The sequence below is a fragment of the Plectropomus leopardus genome, chromosome 15 (genome assembly GCF_008729295.1).
Source record: "Plectropomus leopardus isolate mb chromosome 15, YSFRI_Pleo_2.0, whole genome shotgun sequence".
NCBI classification, from domain to species: domain Eukaryota; kingdom Metazoa; phylum Chordata; class Actinopteri; order Perciformes; family Serranidae; genus Plectropomus; species Plectropomus leopardus.
Genome location: NC_056477.1, coordinates 7,324,342 through 7,348,172, shown reverse-complemented (window position 1 = coordinate 7,348,172; position 23,831 = coordinate 7,324,342). Strand labels below are relative to the sequence as shown.

Here is a 23,831-nt window from a genome sequence, read left to right as displayed (position 1 = left end):
ACATTTTTTGTATCATTGAAACCCATTAAAATTACTTTTTTCCCTCTGTCAATTAATATTTGGTAGTTATTATCAGGACTAATGTCAGTTGACAAATGCAGTGAGAGTTCAAAAATATATTTATATATGGCATTTTTATTGCACTTTTTGACAGGGTACATTTTTTGTGTCTTCCAAACATGTTAAGAATGAAGTTTGTTTTTTTTAAAAAAACTGACATAACACAAAACATATTAATGCAAAAAAGTCAATATTGCTACTAATCATTGACCTATCTGAGACTGTGATAATCAACAACAGCAACAAAAATATCATTAACTATATGAAAAATAACCACTTTTTAGTGGGTTATTTTTTTCATTTTAAGAAACAGTGGCATCATGTAAACTGTGAACTTATGTAATTTCTTTTTTCTTTTACATGTGCTCTTATCATTTGTCCGATGATTTGGGCAGCCATAATCTTTCTTGCTCGCCTCATGTCTTCAAAGTTGAATGAACGATGCTGCAGTCTGCTCTTGTCCTCGGCAGCAGGATACTAACTGGTGATGGAGGAGGTGAGGATGGACACGATGGCGCTGTAGGAGTGCACCATCATCCACTCTGGGCAGGTTGAACTTCTTCCACAGGAGACACATCCTCTGCTTTGCTTTCCTGGTGAGGCAGAGAGCTGATGTGATAATATAGGGCAGGAAGTGGGAGGAGTCCATAGCTTTCTTTCTGAAGTCCACAACTAACTTACTTGTCTTCAGATGTTGAGCGCCAGGTGGTTTTGGTCCCCAGTTGGTCAAACTCTCACCCGTAGACGGACTCCCACCACAGATGAACCCAAAGAGGGTGGTGTCATCCACAAACTTTAGACTGACAGACACACATACGATTTCAATACCACCTCAGTTTATTAGTACAGATATTAAGAATCCCAAATGTCCACCAGTCTAGAAAATGACACCTATTTCTGCAGTAAGCACAGTACTTTCCAAACCCCGAAGCAGGACAGTTCTTACAGTACAAACTAATAATGCTCCGACAGTGATGGACAGTATCGGAGGACTCCTTCTGCTCTTTGAACATATGTCACATGGAGGAACGTATTCATTCACAGAATTCAGTTCATTGTATCAAGATTGTCTCTATTGTCACCAAATGGAGATTACATCTTAATTTGGTGCATATTTCTGCCACAAGGTTAGAGTTGAGAGTCGGAATTGTAACTACGAATTCAGCCAAAGGTCAATTATTTACCTTCTTAGTTAATTAAAGATTTCTAGTCTATTACATAATGTGGCATCAGATCCAGGCAGACTGTAACACAGCAGCTCCTAACATGGGTATTTCTCAGTTTTCTGAGTCTGTTCATCTCATGAGTGTAAACTGTCTCTTCATCTTTACATTATTTAGGAGTCCACCTGCTGAATCTTGCACTTATCAAACAACTGTCTTCATGGGATGCACAATTGGTGATGAGGTGCTCGTGCATGTCCCCAGTTGAGCTTTCATGACAGGAAAAACAGCTGCTGTGCATAAAGTCCGCCTTTCTACTTGTGATTTCTTGTGATCACAGGTGGTGAAACACAGAGGCCAAGCGTGGCTGAAAGATGCCTTCAAACTTAAAATAGTGTGGACTGCTGCCTGGTCACTGTGTCGCAGCACAGGTTCAGGTAAAACTAAGAACAATTTTCTTTACCCCGATCATTCATTTTCAATAAATGTGTTATTCTTTTTTTTATATTGATTTCTTTCATCCTATCTTGTAACCCGTGTTAAATCTGGTTTTATACTGTTTGGAATGATTATATTGACCCTCTATTTGTTGCACAGTGCTTTTCTTTGTTGCCATCTGAATGTGTTTGTTTCTGGATATTATTTTGCTGGAATTTTAACAAAACAAATCAACCAGTTGTTTTATTTACACATGACCATATATTGTAAATATAATGTGACGTAAAGGGAATATTTAAAAAAAAAAATAATAGTACACTTCTCCCACTTGGCTTTCTTTGTCCGTGTCTTGATCCTGGCAGTTTAGAGGACACACCGCCACACTTGACTCCAAATATGGAAGTCCCACACCACAGGAGGCAGTAATATCACACACATGAATAAGAAAACTGTTGTTAATTTGCACTTGATGACTATATTTGGATGAAACTGAAAGGAAACCCTCTTACTGCGTCATGCTGAGGTGGCAAATGTGGAAATGAGACACCATTAAAAAGGGAATACTTAAAAATAAAACATTTACAGTTTTTGAATGTGTGTCTCCTGCTCCGTGTTCTCTAAGCCTTCTTCTCAGTTTGTGCACATCTGCTGAAGCACAGCTGGACGCCGTGTTTGATGAGCTGCAGTTCTTTCCAGACTCTCTAAAACTCTTTGCAGATTTCTCAACAGAACTTTGTAACAAAATCTGCTCCGTTTAAACCCATTTTGGAAGCAAAGCCAGACGTTGATTTGTCGTGTCTCTGTGTCACAAATCGGTGTTGGTCGCCTGGCTGTTTGAGCCCATGGAGATGCTCTGTTTCTCACTCATTGTCCTGACGACTGTTGCAGCGGGAGACTGGAGCACCTTGCGTGAAAGTCTCATTCTGCCGTCTGTCGGGTCTCGTCCAAAGTACTTGACCTGTTAGTATAAATCCAGTCAGAGACGATGAGGCCAGAATTTAAACACAAAGGACTACTTTTGATGCAACGGCCTGACTGACACGTACCTGTATCTGCTGTCCCACTTCTAAACCCAAAGCAGTTGGATGCTTGATCTAAAAGAGGAAAATATAAATAAATTAACATTAAAGAAATAGTTTGGATCTTCTGAAGTGAAGCTGTATGAGGCACAGTTAGTGTATTACAGACAGTGCATGGTGGTTTGCACGCCCCCAATTTGGAGAAGCAGACAGGAGTACTGACACGAAAGCAATGCAATGTACTTTTGTGGACAGGAGCAGCAGCAAAACATATTTTAGCCACCTCAAAAAAAAAAGGAAGTTCCATTGAAAGCAATACAATATAATTTAAAGTGCACTCTTTACTTTAATATATTGATCACTTTACCTTGCCGCAGACAGCAATTCACAACAGTAAACTGAAGCTGTTTTTGGGCTCTTTTCAAAGTAATTTAACTTTGCTGAACGCAAGAGTTGCCGGCCTACTCCATCGGTTATTTTGTTTTTTTGTTACTGTGTGACTTTGGCATCTAAACGGGTTAGTTTAAATTTTCCACAGTCACACACAGCAGCTCCTGTGTCCAGCGAGCTAATATCACTGCTTTTTTCAATGGAGTTTGGTGGCATTGACGGGAGCATAGATGGGGACCCATTTTCCCGTCGCAAAACGCAGTCTGATCACAAGTTAAAGCTGTGAAAATATTCTTAATACACTTAAAGTGGAACTGTTTTTTTTGGGGAGGTGGCTAAAATAAGTTTTGTAGCTGCCCTCATGCACAGCTGCACATTGCTTCGCTTCCATGGCTTTAATCCTGCCTGCTTCTCCAAAATTTAAAAGATCCAAACTATCCCCTAAATAAGTTATTTCATTGTTTAAAAATCTCAAAAAACATGAGCATGCAAACAAACTGTATACAACAGCAAATTCACTGACCCGCTTGTGGTCCAGCTGTGAGTTGTGCAGCAGGACGGCACTCATGTTGGGATAAAGTTTCACCATCACACCAATGTCCCTGAAACAGAGCGGGAGAAGATTCAGAAGCAGTTTGATTGGATTTGACTTCTATTGAAATCATGAATAAAATTCTCGTAGATAGCATCTTTACACTGCATGTTTATAAGCTGCATCAAACACTGTTTTCCCGTAAATACCTTATCTCAGTGATGGTGGCTGTGTAGATCGCACCAAACTCCAGCTGCTGCTCTTGCTGCAAGACAAAGCAGAAATACACATGTATGTTCACACACATGCAGTACATGTACAGCTATGAATTTATTTGCACACTGAAACAGCCTCATGTTCAGAACAGGGTTCCTACAGATTAAGGCAAGGTGGATTTAACACATTTTAAAGATGTTTTTAATGCCACTAGAGCTTAAGTTTAAGACCAATTTTCTAATAACCAAAATTAAAGCGGACAATGAAGTTTTACCTAAATGTTTGTTGTAAAATAAAAAATGACTTTTTGTGCAGAGACGAATTTAAATTACCTATGTTAAATGTTACAAAAAATGTATAATATATATTTTTAAAACACTGGGCATCTCTGGCCTGTTTTCTGGACGATTTTGTGTTTCTCACTCTGCATGTGAGTTTCCACAGCTTGGATCACGGCCAGTTTAAGAAAAGGAATTTAATAAATTACTTAACCAAAAAAAAACCCAAAAAGATGTTACCAATTTTACAGTGCAATGCCACAAAAAATATTCAAAATCCTCCAAGCATTTTTAAAACCTTTGAAAGGTTAATTTAAGTCAATTTAATACTAATTAAGGCCTTATTTTAAGATTAATGAATTCAATACCTTTTAAGACTTTATAAGGATTCGCGAGAACCCTGGCTCAGATCAATGTCAGACTGTTTTTTTGTTTTTCTAAAATGAGCAGTTTTCAGAAAGGGCCCCAGAATTGGTGGAGACTCACATCATCTTTGCAGATTTCACTGATGAACTCTTGGGCTTCGCTCATGGCTCCCGGTGTTGGAGCGAACACAGAGAAAGTCTCCTCGTCCACCTGACTTATTGTCACACCTCAGAGAAGTAAAAACAAATTACGCTTTCAGCATTTTGTGAGAAAAACTGACACTTCATTTACAGAGAAAGTCATGTTTCTGGTTGCTTTTCTGATTCAGTTCAATGTAAATGACTTTTTACCGGTTTCAGCTTGTACCCTGCGCAGGTTATAACCGCCTGGACCAATAAAGCGTGCTCGTTTGGAAACAGGCACCCGCACATTTTCTGAAGACACAATAAAACTCACACACATCAGTTGCCAGTACACAGTAAACTGCAGCAAAACTCACCTCTTTCTGTAAAATGTACATGCACAAATTTATAATCTAACACAAAACCTACCAACAATAGGTCCGTTCTCTTTCCTCGTCTCTCTGGGTTTTGCGCTGCATTTGTTCATGATGCCCAAGATTTCCCTCTTTGCCACTGAAACAAAATAAAATTGAAAAAAAAGACATTAAAATCATGTAGATGCTTTATTCTTTAGTATAAAATGCTGAGTTTCAGTGCCATGTGAGCTTACCTGTGGCCTGTTGGATTGCCTCCATGACAACCTTCAGAGGCAAACCTGGGATCTTCACATCAGCCTGGAGGTTAAATAAAAGTACGTAAAAGCGTGGACCAAAGGATGAAACATAAAGTAACCTCTATTGTCTTATAAAAAAACAATAAACTCGATGACAAGAATAAATGACAAGAAAGTCTTAAATTAAAGCTCAAAATGGGCCCTTGTCTTTTCTTCAATGTTTCAGACAGCAGCAAATTATATTTACATAACACTGACAATAGGTCCGCTAAAATATTTCTATGAAAATCGAATTTATTATCAGGTAATTTATGTTGTCTTCAGCATAAAAGTGAGCCAAAAAAGTTAATATTAGAGACTTGTTGTGGGTTATCAGACACAGTACCTGTAACGCAGTTATGCCCTTTTGCGTTCCTGCCAATTTGAAGTCCATGTCTCCGAGGTAATCCTCTATTCCCTGTTTAGAAAACAATAAAAATGAGTGCATCATGAACAACTCCAATATAATTAAGCAGGGCATTAGTTATGACTTTATGTCAGATATGTATTGCTCAGCTACGCTCCTTTTTTCCACTTGGTAGTTATAACCGGTTGATCTCACACCGTACGTACCAGAATATCAGTTAGTAATCTGTAGTCTTGGATCTCAGCAGGTTTCTCTGGGTTTGCCTTTGAGATGAGACCAACTGCTACACCTGCCACAGCAGACGAGATGGGCACACCTGGAGACACAGATGGACATACAAACATATAAGTTACACATAATCACACAATTGCACAATTGAGTAAATATGAATAGAAATGTGATATTGTTCACCTGTAATTTATGTTCATGAAGCAAATTAAAATTGACAAGAAAACTGAATAAAAATTTGTCCAAAATTGATAGTAGCTTAATTATTGGAATGCACTAATACAAACTGTCACTGTCAGGTGCAAACCTCGTAAGTCCACATTTCACTATTTTCATTTTATTTCATAAATTAATTCTATTGGTCCCCCTACCTCTGTCAGTGGTTTTACCATTTCTCGACCAATCAATTTAAAAAAAAAAAAAAAAAAAAGCTTGTGACTAAACCGATCTCCATTGGATCCTTTTTAAAAAAAACAGCATTTTTTCTAATTCCTGAAAAATAGCAATTTTGGAAATAGGATTTTCGCACCTGGCAGCAGCGATACTGGGAATGAACACCAAATATTAAATGCAAAAAAAGAAAAAAAAACTTTCAAAACTGCTACTGTAGTATAATTCTATGTCATAAGATTACTGACTTTTAATACAAACTTTTTTTTGGTATACAACTTAGATAGTACTAACTTTTTTATTGGGTTATATCAGTAGCTGAAGCATTAAAATGGCAAAAAAAATAAATTGGAATAAATACATTTTCCTATAGTGATTATCAGTTATAACAGAGCTGTTTCACGCCCACTCCAGTACCTGCATCCATCAGAGCCAGGCTGCCTCCACATGCTGAAGCCATTGAGGAGGATCCTGAGAGGAGATAAAGAGGTGGAAACAGTTAGAGGAAGAAAAAGAAAACAGGCGTTCAGACACTGTGACCCAATGTTCCTGTCTGAGACATCCTGCCAGACAATGAGCACGTCCCCTGTGGTGTTTTTAATCTGTGTCTCCACACCCACCGTTTGACTCCAGCACCTCAGCAGTGACCCGGATAGTGAAGGGGAAGTCTTTAGGAATGACTGGTCTCAAAGCTTTCTCCGCCAGGGCCCCTGGGAATACAAAAACACACAAACACAAATTAACACACAGTCTTTGTCCAGAAGAGTCTGGATGGCAGTGAGTCGTCGCAGACACTGAATACAAGCAAAATATATCAATTTGAACACAAACCATGTCCAAGCTCCCTTCTGTTCATGCTGCCCGTCCTCCCAACCTCATTGGTTGCATACGGAGGGAACTGAAATTAAAAGGCAAGGTTGATTTTAGTTTAACCTCAAAGAATTAAAGACACAGAATCATACATCTGGTGATTGTAAAGATGAAAGAGGACGTTTCTTACCTCATAATGAAGCATGAAATTTTTGGATTTAATGCCACTGCAGACAGAAAATAAATGGAAGAGCTGATTTAAATTGTTTCCTTTATATTGTATACTTTTAGGATGATACACTGTGTGCCTATACATTCAGATACAGACAGATATGTAATGCTTTTGAGAAATAAGGGCCAACACTATCTGAACTGTGCTAATAATGAAAACATAGTCAGTGTGTAGTCCAAATGTGTGAAAATGAGTGATGACTTTACCTCAGAGCTGTGGTGATAATATCTGACTTGACACTGGATTCAAGAGAATCAAATGTGATGCTGCACAGCACCTGAATAAAACAGGAAGAGAACAAGGACTGAGGTGTTTTTCAGAGTCCTTTTCACAGTAAAAATGTAATTTCAGAGGAAAGAACCTCTCTGTTCAGCCTCCTCCTGCTTTTGCATTCATTATCAAACATACTATTTTATCCTTCAGTAAAAAAAACCCCAAAAACACTAACAAACATCAGTCTTATATCGCCAACAAATTTGGACACACAGTGATCTCGTTATTTCAAAAAAAACATTACTCTCAAATCAATCTTGTATGACCTTCTCGCTCACCTGTGTTTGTCCTCTCTGGAAGAGAGCGGAGCCGTGCAGCGGTTTAAAGAGGTCGACGTCGCAAGAAATGTTCCTTAAAGCCGTCAACTCTCTCCCATCACATCTACGAAAAAAAGAAAAAAAAACAGTCATAAAGGCTTATCATGTTTCATGACAATACGCATCAACTTCCCCAGGGGGAGGACTTACCTCTTGTACTCATTTAGCACTAAATTACGGAAGATTTCTTTGTTCACAGTGTTGAAGGATTCAATGATTTCAAAGGACTCGGCCTGAGGGAATCTTTCTGTATGTAGAAGACAACAATTCACAAAGTTCAGTGGACAGACAGGAACATAAATTACGATTGTGTGAAGGCGGCTGCAACAATATTTGAAACACATAACCTGAAATTCTTTCCATGCAACATGAAAACTGAAGGTGATCTACCTTTTAGGTCCTCTTCTGTTTCTAGTCGAACTTTGTTGATGGCTTCATCTCTTGAAATCTAAAAATGTTATGAGATTGAGAGATATTTATTTCAAATAATACCAAATGCATTTTTTCCTCAATCAAAGCTCACAGCAACATATTTTACATACTTTGACAGCATTGCATAGCCTTTTAATTAATCAATTCAATTTCACATGTTCACCCTAGTACAAACAGAACAGACTAACACACAGTGATAACTGTGAGGGGCCATGTGTGAAACAGGCGTCAGGCTTTACCTTATCGAGAGTGTAATCAGTGAAAACTGCATAGATCTTCTCAGAAGCTAATCTGCGAGGAAGACATGGAAAAACAAGTTATTACTTGTATCTAAAAAAAAAAAAGTCCTATATTTTCCACTCAATTTTTGAAAATAAAGCTCAGAAACTGCTTAATCAGGGTCCTCAGTACTACAGCTAAACACAAATAATGTCTTGATCATTAACTTACAAGTTGATTCAGGAGGAAAAATCTTAATTTCAGTTTGTTTTATTCTGGAAATGATACTTAAATACAGTCCTAGTGCTTTTTAACAGGTTCATTACTTACTGCCGAACATGTTCCACCATGTTCGGCGGGACTGAGAAGACCTTGACCGGGGTGCGCTTGGTGACCTTCTGTTCCCGTACCAGCTGCTGGATGGCAAGTATGATCTGCTGGGTGTGTTTGACTCCCACCTTCACGGCGTGGCAGAAGTCCTGCTGCAGTAAGTTCTCCGCTGACGCCTCAATCATCACTGGCAGACAGAGAGTCACATTAGTGTGTAAATGCTGTATGATTCTGTCGTCAGATACACAGAGGGGAACATGTGACAATGAGCTGGAAACGGCAGACGCTGAGCAGATCCGTAGTGGTGACATCTACTAAAGTAAACTATGTTTACTAAATTTTTCTAAATTTACTAGAATAATAACTTGTAAAACTGATATAAAATGTTCCTTTCAGTCAGTAGATAATGTAATAAAACCTGGACGCTGAGTATCGTCACATTAATCCACTAACTGGAAACAAAATGTAAATGGGCAGGTGAACATAGCAATGTTTATCATTTCACTTTTGAAATGAAAAAAGAAAAAAATTTCGAGTGACGTATCTGACCGAGGAACATCACGCCAACACGTTTTATTACATGTTCAACCAGTTTAGATTTGTTGAAACAATCATAAAGTAACAACATTATCGATGACATCTTGGCGGCTGTGGCTCAGAGAGCAGGCGTCCAATAATTGGAAGATTGGCTGTTCACTCTCCTGCTCCTCCAGTCAACACTGAAGTATCCTCGGGAAGATATTGAATCCCAAATTGTTCCTGATGGCTCCATCAGAGTGAGAGTGTGTGTGAATGGTTACTGAGTAGCAGCTGGCACATTGTTTGGCCACCAGTGTGTGAATGTGTGTGAGTGGGTGATTGTGACATGTCGTGTGATAGCACTTTGAGTGGTCGAATGACTACAAAAGCGCTTTACAAGTGCAGTCCATTTACCATAAATTACTGCTACGTAAAAAGCAAATTTAGGCTACTCGACTTGTTGGAAATGATGTATAAGCCACTGTTGGTTTACAGCATTATCAGATGTTCATGCAAAACTACTAATACTAAATAAATATTTTTGTTATTGTTGTTGTTTCACTTAACAAAAATCTGGACTGGGAATTTTAAAATGTTTGCCATCTTACCCACTTGACTGCTGGGAGCTCCGGCAACAATCATGTTAAGAGTGCTGGAATTCATTTCTGTCCTAGTTGGGTTGACCAGCAACTCTCCGTCTACCATTCCCACACGCACAGCACCTAAAAATAAATGAATGAATAAATAAAAAAATAATCACATCACAGGAATTGAAACCAAACAAAGAGAAAACCAGAAGTGAAGGTCAGAAAATGTGAATTTGTGTGTTTCTCACCTATGGGTCCATCCCAGGGGATGTCGGACAGGGCCAGGGCAGCAGAGGCTTTATGACAGAAAACAATGTTTTAGCCAAAGATCTGAAAAACTTCCCTCTGTGGAAAAGATGGAAGGCCGAGATGTTTGACTCACCTGCATTAACAGCCAGCACATCTGGATTATTGATGCCATCGACTGCCAGCAGGTTACAAAGGATCTTCAGATGGTGTGAGCGGACACGGAGACAAAATGTTGAAGACAGAGACACATTAATATCATTGTCTATGACACAGTATAACATCTGCATTGTACGTGCAACTTGAATTACTGTTTATTAACTGTATATTGTGTGTTTGGTTGCGTGCAAGTGCATACGCGTATGTATGTACACATATTATGTTTAATATATATGAATATGAGTATATGCATATAGGTGTAAATTCAGTGGGACATATACATGTACACGTATGTATATATGTGTATGTGTATATATGTATATGGGTATGTGTGTGTATGTTTGTATGTCTATAAGATAAGATAAAATAATCTTTTATTAGTCCTACAATAGGGAAATTTGTGTTGTTACAGCAGCAAGGTGTGCACAATATGAAAGCAAAAACAATATAAATAATAAAAACAAGGGGCAAAATCAACAGTTAAAATTTTACATCAGTTGCAAAGATTATTTCACTGTAAGTCTGTGTGTGTAAATATGTAAGTGTATGTATAGACGGTAGAGACAAATTTCACAAGTAAATTAACTGATTAGCTGAGAAGGGGTACGAAATAATACATTTATACCTCCATCTACTCCTTTTCGAACATGTAAAATGCAATTTCTTGTTGCTTATTTGAATCTATTCATTAAGTTTAGATTACCATCCCTTTTCTTTATTGCCATTTTGTCTTTTCTGTCTGTTTTACATGTTCGAAATATCTGTCTCTCTAAACCAAAAGAGGGTATTACAACAAAGCAATGTCAAACCAAACTGACCTGAGTGTCATAAAAGTAACCAGGAGGGAACAGGGGTCTGATCGACCTGTCTGAGCAACAAAAACATGAGGAATATTAGTCAAAAAGTCACAGTACAACACGTGCTGCTTTTAAAGTATGCATAAAAATAAGAAATACTCTCATCAACTTACCTATGAGTCTGCTGGTGAGGATCTCATTGTCAGTGGTGCCAAGCTCTCGCCTCAAATAATTAGTAGGGATTCGACCTGCAGCAGCTGCTTTCTGTCTGTAGTCCACCTGTCAGTCAAACATTCATTAATTAGGATTTTGCCCCGATGCCAATAAAGTCGTCCTTCTAGTTTCAGGTTCTGAGTCACAAACGACTGATGTTGACGGTCTGAATAATCATCAATAATCAACTGCATCTACATTACCACTCTTTTATGGAAACCATTTACATCACACACAAATGTGACAAGACAAGGCTGAACGAGCACAATCACACTCTAAATACAAGGACAGTTTGGGAATTTTACTGTGATGTTAAGAGAACGTACCACAAGAGGCATGAACTGAGACGAAGAAGGTTTGGTTTTGCTCACAGCAGTCACCATCACAGAGGTTTCGCCCAACTTCAAAAAGAGGAAGAGATGAAACAGAAAAAAACACATTTTATGCAGTGTTTTTAGTGGAAAAAGAACTTTCATCTATTACACTTGAGTTAGAATACCAGCACAGCAAAGTGGGTTTAACTGGCCCCATATTCCCACGTCGTGTCACCTGGATTGTGTTCATTTGATTAACTGGCATTTTGTTTTTCAATATACACCACTAAAGCACAATCAAATCAAAATGATAACGGCCTTAGTGCGGATTCTGCATTTTTTCCTGTCTTGTTTTCCTTTTTTTCTTTTATAAAGATGTACAAACTTTAAATGGTACATTCACATTCCTATCATGTATGTTTAACCACACTATCATGACACAGGGTCAGCAGTCAGTTTTCCCCAAGGTTCCCCAGTGGGTTCATCTGTAAGCCTTTAATCTTTTTTCACAAATGCATAGAATACACCATAACAAAAACAAAGCAAAACAAAAACCAAACAAACAAACAAAAAACACCTGAAATGTGAAAAAATCAGGGTATGCATATGTATATATATGCCAACATAGATGGATGTGTTTATATGTGTGTATGCATTTGTACATATATGTGTATAAATGTGTTTGTACACATGTGTGGATGTGTGTGTATTATATTTCAATTGCATTTTATGTGAATTATGTTTTACCTCGTTTTCTCATATTACATAGTTTTGTACTGTGAAGCACTTTGTAACTCTGGTTTAGAAAACAGCTATAGAAATAGTGTTTAGTATTATTATTATTATTATTAGTTACATCCCATCACTGTGGTGCACATGTTTAATGTAAATGTTGACATGTTGTTCTCTGTACCTGCACAACAGCAGATCCATCAGCAAATCTAGCAAACCTCCCTGAAGAGATCTCAAGTTTCCTGCAAAAACAACATGAACGCAGCACATCAAACACTGAAATGTCTCAGACACTGAAACTTCTGTCATATTAACATGTGCTAACGTGACATTCAGTGACGCTGTGATCTCTCACAGTTGTTCTGGGTCTGGAGTTAAACGCGAGGATAGCAACGCAACAAAAACACCATGACAGCGGGTAAATAAACAACTAGCTCGAGGTAAAAATGATGTGCTGCTTTTTCACAGGAATTGAAACTGAAAGGAAACCAGGAAAGTCAACTCACTTCTCGCCAAGGTCCACCAGCACTCTGCGCGGATGCGCGTGGCTGTTGTAAACACTCTGGTGACATAAACGGACATGAAGGCGCGCGACCGAGCGGCCCAGCCGGAGCAAATACCTCATATCTACAAAAACACGAGCACAAAACCAAGAAAAGCGTGTCCGGATGACAGTCTGTGCGTCTACAATTGAGATATTATGCGCATGGAGGCTACCATGTCATTTAGTCACATGGCCGGAGATACGTCACAGGGACGCGGCTTCTGATTGGACAGGCCAGGTGAGTGTGTCACACCTAAAGCGTCCGTATCACCCGAAACACAGTCACAACAATTCCGCTTTACAATCGTGAGCATATGATGGACTATGCTATTCTAGATTTTGTTTTATTATTTTATTTTTTTTTATAACTTATATCTCTTTAATTATCATCCATGTTATTGCATGTCTTCCATTTGATTTTTGCCATTTTTGGCAAAGGTAAGTGAAAAAGTAGATAGTTATAATGACATATATAACATTTTACTAATAATAAACCACTTTGATAAATATATTTAAAAAACAATATGAGGAAACAAACCACAAAGAGAGAAAGAAAAAACTAACAAACACTTGCAATAATTGTTAAACATTTTACCCCTTTACTTTTACACCCAACAGGCTTCATGCAAGTAGAAGAGTAAGAAAAAGCACTGTATTAGTCCTTTATTAATCCTGAAGTAGCTTAACTGTTATAGTTTCCTCTTGCTCAATTGCCCATTTAAAAATAATGTATTACCAGTCACTCTGGGATAGGTCTGCAGAATTTCTCAAAATATTAGTGAAATTGCAATAGAGCCTAGTGCAATATACAAATCACAGGAATTGCATTTTTTTATAAAGAAAAAAAGTTAAAATATGTAATAACATAGCCCACCGCTATAAATGAAGCATTGTGGCGCTACTCATTTCAGATGTAAGGGAACTTGATTGTTTGGTATAGGGCCCCAACAAAAATAATATAATCATCATGGTTTCTTTTTTTCAAAATGTTTCATTTCCATTCTAATCGCGATCACAAAAAAATAATAGCATTATGGTTGTTATTAATAATAATAATAATATTAATAATAATAATAATAATATTAATAATAATAATAATAATAATAACAATAATAATAATAATAATAATAATAATAATAATAATTATTATTATTATTATTATTATTATTATTATTATTATTATTATTATTATTATTATTATTATTATTATTATTATTATTATTATATTATTATCATTATTATTATTTATAGTAGTAGTAGTAGTAGTAGTAGAGGAAGACACAAGACAGACACAAGTGAGAAGGTAGCTGCTGCAATTTGAAATCTTGACTACTAGGTGTCAGCATTGCATCACAAAAATCATCTTTCAGCATTTTATAACATTTATAGCCTAAATTAATGGAAGCCACCTGCCTTTCTTAATACATATGTGACTGTATATTATAGACATTCAGTTAATAAAGATATTAATATTATTAGTTTGATCAACCACTGTCCACTTGCATATATACATCAATGAAACATCAAAAGGCTTTTTTCCCCAACAATTTCTGGATTGATTTTAGCAGCAATAAACGACACACACAAATACCAGTATATGTATGTACGTATGTATACAGACACACACATACAAAAAAAAAATCGAACACAGAACAAAATCTCAGTACAACAACTAAAGATTTAACACATGTAATCCATCCCTACCCCATCCCAAGTGCGAATAAATAAATAGAAATAAAATAAATTAATGTAATTAAACAAATTGAATACAAGATTGTAGGTTGAAGGCCATGTTAGACTGAAAACTTACTCTGGTGTTTAAGTATATCTTGTATTCATGTAAAAATGTTGACAATAAAAGATTTGGATGCTGCATCACCAGCTGTGTCGATCATGTGGGCTCAAATGGCTTTTTAATTGCAGTTTACAGCAGGTCAAACAAAACAAAATATGCTGAGTGTATTTGTATATCAAATGGTCTTCTGCTGTAAAACTGTGAAATGTTTCTGAAAAATGTGCTTCACAAAGCCAGTTTGACTGTCAGTAAACCGCTGACCTTGACTGCTGATCAGACAGCGAGTCCAGAAGTTTGCTTATACCAGCCAGGCAGCCCTCCAGTCAGTCAGCCAGCCAACGCACGAACAGTGGGGCTGCTGCAGTTGTTATGGCAACAGATGAGTGTTAGCACCATCTCTGACACTCTCTGGATTACTTTCACACATGCACAAACCCATGCACGCACTCCAGTTAATTGCAGGATTTCACACAGGCTCACACCCAGAGAAAAACACGAACACACACTCCCATTATTACCACTACCAGTATTATCTTGTTTCCATGGCTGCGGGACACATTGAGATCTCATTATTACCAAGCAGAGCCACGGACTATTAGTGCGTAATGGACCAGTCTGTGTTTTGTGGTAGACTACAAGGAACATAAAGAGCCCTGTGGAGGATTTTGTGTTGTTTTGTCATGCAAAAATTTTAACAACCAAGAAAAACTGAAGAACCTCAAGATGCATTTTCTTGTTTGTGAATGCATCAGGGATAACATTTTTTTTGGGAAAAAAAAACCTGTAAAACAATTTGTGCTATTGCAATTGATCTTTAAAGTGATAAAAAAAGAAGAGCTTTTTCAATAATAAAACAAGAACAAGACAGAATAAAAAGATGAATAAAATAAAGATAAAATAAAAACATAATTTACAAAACTGTATTTAGTAATAGAGTAAGGACATTTTCGGAAAGTGAGGACACTTTGGCAGGTCCTCGCTTTTTCAAAGGCCTGTGTGAGGGTTAAAACTTGGTTTTAAGGTCACAGGTCACACCTAGGTTAAGGTAAGGGGCTTGGAGTACAAGATTGTGTGTGTGTGTGTGTGTGTGTGTGTGTGTGTGTGTGTGTGTGTTTGTCTGTGTGTGTGTCAAGGGGTTTGAGTGCTTTTCTGATTTTCATGCTGCATTGTTTCAGGAGGTGACATCACGACAGCCTGCATGAGTGCCGTACTGATCTCTCTTACACACACATGAACACACACATGCAGAAATCACAGGATTTGTAGCAGGGGTGACGTTTCTCTGGCTCCATCGCAACCAGGCTGTGTCCTTACAGGCGGATTATCTATCACCCTAAACATGCAGCGACTGCCTCTGTGGAAACATATGACACATTTATTTGTAACTAATTTAAATACTTATCATTTTACAATTCTTGCAAATTTCCATCAACAGTGATACTGAAATCCGCCTTTTTTCCATGTCTTCTGCATGTCACTGAAAAGCCAGTAATAGGATCCACTGATATGGACATGCATGAGCTTGAGGGGACCAGCGTTTAGACAGCTCATAGCGACATGAGTTGGCACCGCATGATTTCCTTTGTCACAAGCGTGGTAATTACATTACAGCACATGGCAAGGCTCCACGCAATAAGGTTCCACTCTCTGAACAAAATACAGCTTTCTGCCTCAACAGTATTACATGCAAGCTCATAAACTACTTTTCCTTATGGTACATCGAAATGTGTTCATCCATGGCTTGTTATGTGTCTGTTATGGTCATTAGGTATTATATTCCCGAGTAAAAACATGTTTTTCTAAAGAAAATCAGCTCTCCAGACACAAACACCTCAACAGCAGGTTGCCTTTGTTAGTATAAAGCTCCTATAATAAATTAACCTCACAGGATCAGTCTAATGATTGGATGCCTATTGGAAAACCCCCATTGTGTGTGTGTCTGTTGATTGTCTGGGTATGAATAGTGATTCATAGTTGAGTGGATATGTGCCTAATTGTGTAAAATCAGAATGTAATAAACATGATTTTTATTTTTTTATTCTCTGAGTGTCTTGATAATACCACGTTCAATGGCATTCTATAAGAACAATGGTTACAATAAACCAAATTCATTGGTTTTAGTTCATTCAACTCATATTTAACACATGCAAAAAGATTTCAGCTGAGAAAACAACCTTCACATCATTAATAAAACAACCCATGCCTAAAACAAAATCTATGTTCAGAAAAACAAAGATATATTCCCTAAAAAAGACATAAATTATCCAGGTCCAGGCTTTCGCCTTGTTCAGGGTGTAGTGACAAACAGAAACAAGCAAAGCAATTATGGTTGCATTCATCACAGGTACGAAAAATCTATGTTTACTAGATTTTTGTCTTGTAATGAAAATGTTCAGGAAACACAGCGAGTAACTAAAACATGTTTAATTTCAACTGTGACCTCTGCATTCCTATATGTTTGCTCCCTGCCGTGTTGTTGATCTAAAAAGCCTCTCAGACAGACAGAGGATAGAGTGATTCAAAGCCTCGAATGCAAGGAGCTGATTACTTTTTGGTGTCAAGCCTCAAATCCAGGCCTGAGAACCTCAAGACTGAGCTGTGGCTCATCATGGGTTAAAAAAATCAAGATAAAGAAGAGCTTGGTGTTTTAGATAGGAGAATAAAGATTTGCTTTTCTATCATGGTGATGTAACTGAATGTATCTCTATGAATGAAACACTTATTTAATCTCTCTCTGAGTTAAGGAACGGGAGACACACACTCTTTAATGCTCTGTAATTTTATGCAATTAGTGGTTTGACTGTGCCACAGGGGGTCTTAATCATTTGAACTGGAGATTTGAATGTTAAGAATTGATTCCCCATGGCAGCTGTCCAGGATGGAGACAGAGAGACTGAACGTATGGTCACAGTGACCTCCACTGCTGATAGAGGTCAGACGTTTACATCATTTAGTCAGTCTAGAAAGGCAGGAGTAGTGTTTGATGATGATGTCAAAGATGTGTTTTTTATAGTTTCCATGAAGATGTCCTATTTTGGTGCTCTTCTTAAATATGTCTGTGCTCAACATAAAAAAATTAAATTTATTTATTTATTTTTATTTTATTTATTTGTTTATTTGATATGAACATACAGTAACATTGGTGTCGTAATATTCAGACATGCACAAGTCCCAGATGCACTGCTTTGAGTGTTTAAAGCAAAATGCTAATTTCCAACACCTGTCCATGGGAGGCTTTTAGAAATTACAAATTAAAATACAATATAATTATGAGTGGTAAATAGATAGATTTGACCATGTGATCATCAGGCTTTTCCAAAAGTGTGAGTATTTACTAAAAATACAACTGGCTTCTGTAAGTATTGGTCTGTCTGTTAAACACTTTGGTCCAAACTAAGATACAACCACAGGCCAGAGTACCATTAAATTAATCATGAAAAATAATGATACCTGGAGCAACTTGCTTTGCCAGTGGTGGAACTTTTGCAATTGACAGGAGACCAGGGACCAGGTAATAAAATAAACATTAATAACTGACATGTATATAATAACACCTCTGTCTGGGGGTCCAAGTGATCCTTCCCTTGTACCTTATTTTAAATAAACAAGCTTGATTATGATGCTTTTTAATGCACTCTGGCACCTTATTTTGTGATAAACAGTTGGTACTGCTTTTTTACAACTCTCAATAAATACATGAAAATATTACTCAGGTACCTTTATTTAAAAAAAAACAATCTTATAATAATATTTTTTTTTTAAAAATTAAATAAGAAAATGTTTGGCGGGACATCCAGCACCCTATCACAGGCCAGATTTGGGCCATAAATTGAGTATCATACCAAGAACATAATTCTTCATTTTTGTCAAGCTCAGTATCGGGTTATTGTGACAAGAGTAAATACAGGCCAAATTGCCATGCAATTTGATGTAAATATCAGTTGTCCTTGCTGCATTAATCAATATATTTTTAAATATAATTTTGACCTTGTTATTATTATTATTGTCGACAGAATTTAATTAAACACATGTAATACCAGTAGCTGACCATACCATAACTGCAGTTGATTTCAACCTTGGGGCCTCTGCGTCAAATAAAAGTGAACATGCCAAAAAGAAAATCTTATTTCAAAAAAAAAAGGTCAAACATTCATGTTTACTCAGAATAAGCTGGGTTTTGATTTGTGTATGTGGCCTATTGTATGAGGATTTATTACTCATGAGCATGAGGGATCTGAACTGAACAAAAATTTAACTGCGTTGTCCATTTATCAGTAGTATTAGTCATGCTACCTCATGAAGGGAAGTCAATACATATGTTACGTGACAAAAGAGGAAATGGTAGAAGCTCCATCCAGCGTTAGTCAGCCCACCCTGCATTCAAGGCCACATGAGATCAGCACAGCTCAAATCAAAATGCTTGTGGTCTCTTGTAAATTCCAGTCAAATAACTAACAGGAAACTGCAGTCTGAAGAAGACAGAAAGAAAATGTTATCTGAGAGAGCAAGTAGCCGCAAGGTCATCCGGTTGCTCAGAAAAGATATTTGTTTTTCTGTTGTGGATTTCAGAGCAGTGCTTCTTCGTGGTTGTGGATTTTATATCCTCAGGCTGGATTAATACCAACGAGAGGAAACATTTTTCAGTGTTTCCAACTGTATAGACTCCATCTGTGGAGTTTGAGCCAAAAGAGGCGGTTGGTGGGTTTCCTCTGGGTAGTTTTGCCTGCTTTATAGCTGAGTGTGTGTGTGAGGAATGCTGCTGTATCGCTGAGTCATTAGGTGGAGGTGGATGCCGCTTTGTGACAACACTTGCCCATGAATATAAGAGATTCTCATTAAACAGGCAGGAGCAGCCTGTTCAATCCAAGGTTAATGAATCCCACACTAACACAAATAAATGCTAACACACACACACACACACACACAATCACAAACACACTGAGCAACACAAAACATAATCCTCCACAGTAATCGAGCATCGCATAATTGAGTTCAGGCTGCAGTGTGGCTGAGCAGGCGCTACACATGAGCAGTGAAAGGGTTTCATTATCTGCGTGATTGTTGAATTGTGGGCCGGGGTGATCCAGTTGTGTGGGTCGCCACCGAAAGATATTTAATTTGAAAAGATTTGATTTAAGTGGCTTCTGAAGCAAATGACCCTTTTCATTGTAAATCATTTAGATCAGATCAATTATTTATAAGGAGAAAATTGAATTGTGGGAGAAATTGGCAGAGGTATGATTGGAGAATAGTGCATAAAAATTTGCTCAATCAGATTATCTGATTTCCTGCCATAGTAGTCAGTTTGCATAGGTTTTTCCTATGCAAGTTATGTGGTATTGTGGCATATCCACAAAAAGACATATGTTGGTAGACTTATCACTTATTTGGTTTTAAAGAATGTCTCTAAATGGCAGTTACATTGTGTAAACATGTCAGATCTGAGCCAAAACCACCTGTAGAGATTTATTTTGATTTATGTCTAGATAAAGATGTAGACTTCATTGTGACCGTGACAGCTAAACAGAGCAAAATAAAATCCCTTTTTTGTTGAGCTGTTTGGCATACAAGGGATTTTGGAGAAGCTGCACTTCATGCTGTGGCCTCCTGATGTGCCCTCAACCCTCCAGTCAAACACGTTTTGCAGAAAACAAGACTCAACAAGTCAGGGCCTCATACTGTATAGCCTCAAGCTGAAGCACCAACCACAGCGACCGTTATTCTACATGCAAATGAGAACCTCTGCTCATCCAAGAGAGCTGCTGCTGCTGAATTATACATTTTAGAGGTCCAAGCAATAATCTATTTGTTCCTGAGAGGGTGACCCGGGTCCCCGGCTCCCAAATCAGTGATTGTGTTTTAATTGGCTATTTGGCTGCTCGGCCTTCACACCGGCAGAGCCATTCATCAGTTGTTGATTAGGTGTCTCCTTCCTACAAAGTGAATGACTGTGGGATCTGGGCTTATCATCCAGTCATTACCCTGGTGCTGATACAGCTAAAAACAATACTGTTTGTTTAAAGGGACAGTTCACCAAATACACCATTTTCTACACACACAGAAGGAGGTGTACACATCTTCTCACAGGCAAGAGGCTCATGCCTTTGACAGTATGAGATATAAACAGTAATGGCATCCTGTGTCCAGTGGTGTGAGGTGGAATAGATGCACGCTTCCTTTTGCGCAGTGATACGGTTGGTGGGTGTGGTTCAGTAAAAAGAAAATTGTTCCCACAAGAAACACAACAAGGTCTGTAGATTATTTTGAGTAACTGGGTCATGATTTCTAGAAAGACACATTACTTTTGAGTTTTTAAAATATATATTTTTGGCACTTTGAGCACCACAAGCTGAGCGCCATCTAATTCCATTATACTAACACTCTGCAACTCACACACCAAAAGCAATTAGATTAATAAAAAGCTCTAAAGGTAAGGGGGAAATATGTATTTTTGATTTGGGGGTGAACTGTTCCTTTAAAATATCCAGCTACTGGGAAGCCTATCAACTGAACTTCATACAGTTCTCCTTTCAAATATGTGGGCGGTCAGTTTTTTTAAATTCTTGCAAATTTCTTAATTTGTCTTTTATAGATGTATCTTTGGTATCCTGGCATAACTACAGAACATCAAGCCTCTTTGTTTCTCTTTGTTTGAGTGACGCCTCGGGCTGCAACTGATAATTTGCAAATTATTCCAAATGATTGTAGTTTCTAGATAAAGCTCACAGACTTGGGTTGAAAGATTATTTTCATTAGATTTATCTTCCTTCTATCTTCCCAATCAATGGATTAATTGTTTTGTCAATGAAATGTCAGAAAACAATGAAACATACCCTGTATGATTTCTCCAAATCCAAGATGATGTCTTCAAATATTATGTGTCCTCTAACAGTCCAAAAATCTAAAGTTATTCAGTTCATTATGAATGAATGAATTATTTAATTCATTAAATAATTAATGACTTTATTTTGAACCAAAACTTCAAACATATGATAAACAAACAAACAAAACAAAGTACACTGTTCGAAAAGGAGTAAGTTGAAGTAAAACTTTTATATCCCTACCCCTCTCTCACCTTTTCTCTTTTAACTGTTATTTGCAACAATAATAATATTTGACTTTTTTTGCTTACAAATTTACAAAAACAATTATCTAATGATTGACTGATGCTTTTTTGGGTCGATCAACAAACTAATTAATTAACTGTTGCAGCTCTATCACAGACAAATCATTTACAGCACAGTTACAGCAGTCTCTTTGTGCTTTACCCACCAGGTGTCAGTAGCTTACTCGTCTTGTTGCTTTAATGCACAGTATGCTGCAAATGCAGACAAAAGGTATGCACTAACCCCCTTATTTTCTACCTACAGTTGAGTAAAATAAGCAGAAAACGTTTAGTTTCTAAATATTGCATAAAAATTACATCACTTGAGCTGCACCTAAACGTATTCCCATCCCATCTTTGTGTACATCATTCCTGAAAACAGTCCATTCTTTCTAACAAATAGTTTAATTGTACTAGATGACCAAATGTTTCCCAAAAATTGACACAACTAAAAAGGAAAAAAAAAAGAAAAAGAAAGGGGATGCTATGATCAATGCCCTATTTTTCTTTTGGAGCAAAGGAGGCGGAGGGAGGTGCAGAGGAGGGGAGGGAGGCGGTGCTAAGTGTCCTCCAGTCATCCTCTCAACTGTTCATTCGTGTGCTGCGTTTGAACGGAGACAAACAGGAGGACTGACAAGCGACCGGCCAGAAATGACTTCAAAATCCATCTGAGGAGTAAAACCCGGACCTGAAACCTCTGGATTTTTTCCTGGGTATTTTTGCTCGGGTCGAAGGAATTTTTCCCTTCCACGTTAGAGATTTACTCCCAGTAACACCTTTTTTCTTTTTTTTTAGCGCGAGCACAAAACCATACCTGGCTCAGGTCTCGTGCAGTCTCGCCTCTGCAGCTAAAACAGAATATTTTAGTAATCTTTGAAAAAAAATGTGATTCATTTCCTCGCCGTGAGGTCGCCAAACCCAGTCGTTGGCATCAGAAACAGCTGGCTCGTGTCAAGAAGATTGTGGATTAACGTTTTTTTTTTTTTTCTTTTGCTCCTGCTTCCCCGAATATCTCCAAGAAACCCCGGACCCGGTTTTTCAGCGTCCAAAATGAGCGTCGATTTAATCGAATCAACTACATGAGTGGAGCCAAAACAAACGCATATTTCTGCCGAGGAGCGCACATTTTCTAAAACAGCGCCAGTTGCAGTGGAAAATATGGAAAGCGAGGTTTTCTCTCCTTTGCTGGAGCAGTTTATGCTCACGCCTCTGGTCTGCTGGGTAAGCTCCTTAATTAAATATTCAAACGTGTATTAAGCAAACTAATTAAACCGCCCTGCCCGTGAAAGCATTTCTTTGAAGTGTGTATTGATTATCTTGACATCTTATTTACATTGTCCCATTTATTTTCAGGTGAAGACAGTCGGGCAGGCGACGCTGACTGATGGCACCCAGTTATCGGAATATATCGAATTGGTGGATGGGATTTACCTGAACGAGATCATGCTTGAGATGTGAGTAATTTGACAGACATGTTACCCCAATATGTCCTCTGCATCACAGTAGTCAAATGAGAGCATGCTTGAGACCCCAAACGCTCCATTTTAATACATGCATACCTCAAAAGCTTGCATGATATAGCAGGATTGCAACACTATGAGATTTTATGAGAAAGTATCGGTATAAATTCACAGTGTTACAGAATTATTATTATAATTATTATCAGTCAGAATGACCCTTAAAGCAGAAGGGTTAGTTTTTGTTGAACTAATGTATTATTGCTACAATTAAGACTTAAAGCCATTTTCTTTTTGATTTTTTTTAATGGAAGTGTGCATAAAAAGTCTCCCTTTTGAAAATTAGTAAAATATAGCTGGGTTTCCATGGTCATGGAAAACCTGGAAAAAACATGGAGTTTCACAAACATAGTTTCCAGCTCTGGAAAAGCAAGGGAATCAGTTAAAAATCACTAAAAATTTTGGAAAAGTCAAGGGATTTTGTTTTGTGTAATAAAAATGTTACAGTAATCTTCCTTGGATAACCTTT

The 23,831-nt window shown here is 37.6% G+C and overlaps 2 protein-coding genes across 5 annotated transcripts in view; one reads left to right on the top strand and one right to left on the bottom strand.

Moving 5' to 3' along the window:
* Positions 1 to 891: 891 nt before the first annotated feature.
* Positions 892 to 13,133, bottom strand: LOC121954951 (polyribonucleotide nucleotidyltransferase 1, mitochondrial). Its single transcript, XM_042502707.1, has 28 exons — positions 12,908 to 13,133; positions 12,583 to 12,643; positions 11,682 to 11,756; positions 11,316 to 11,421; positions 11,164 to 11,213; positions 10,323 to 10,386; positions 10,189 to 10,236; positions 9,962 to 10,075; positions 8,835 to 9,021; positions 8,525 to 8,576; positions 8,244 to 8,301; positions 8,004 to 8,100; positions 7,815 to 7,917; positions 7,470 to 7,540; positions 7,222 to 7,258; positions 7,053 to 7,119; positions 6,842 to 6,931; positions 6,639 to 6,692; positions 5,810 to 5,919; positions 5,583 to 5,654; positions 5,195 to 5,258; positions 5,014 to 5,097; positions 4,813 to 4,896; positions 4,583 to 4,689; positions 3,812 to 3,867; positions 3,594 to 3,672; positions 2,708 to 2,755; positions 892 to 2,619 (listed from the first exon to the last, which is right to left on the bottom strand). Exons 1-28 carry the CDS (start codon positions 13,024 to 13,026, stop codon positions 2,467 to 2,469), a joined length of 2,310 nt encoding a protein of 769 aa, XP_042358641.1. The 5' UTR covers positions 13,027 to 13,133; the 3' UTR covers positions 892 to 2,466.
* Positions 13,134 to 22,467: 9,334 nt separating this feature from the next.
* ccdc88ab (coiled-coil domain containing 88Ab) overlaps positions 22,468 to 23,831 on the top strand; it is an 86,506-nt gene continuing 85,142 nt past the window's right edge. For all 4 annotated transcript variants that reach the window (XM_042501659.1, XM_042501657.1, XM_042501658.1 and 1 more), the window contains exons 1-2: positions 22,468 to 23,066; positions 23,199 to 23,299. In XM_042501659.1, coding sequence (XP_042357593.1) covers positions 23,004 to 23,066; positions 23,199 to 23,299 — 164 coding nt within the window. In that variant the 5' untranslated portion in view covers positions 22,468 to 23,003. The remainder of the gene's footprint in view (positions 23,067 to 23,198; positions 23,300 to 23,831) is intronic.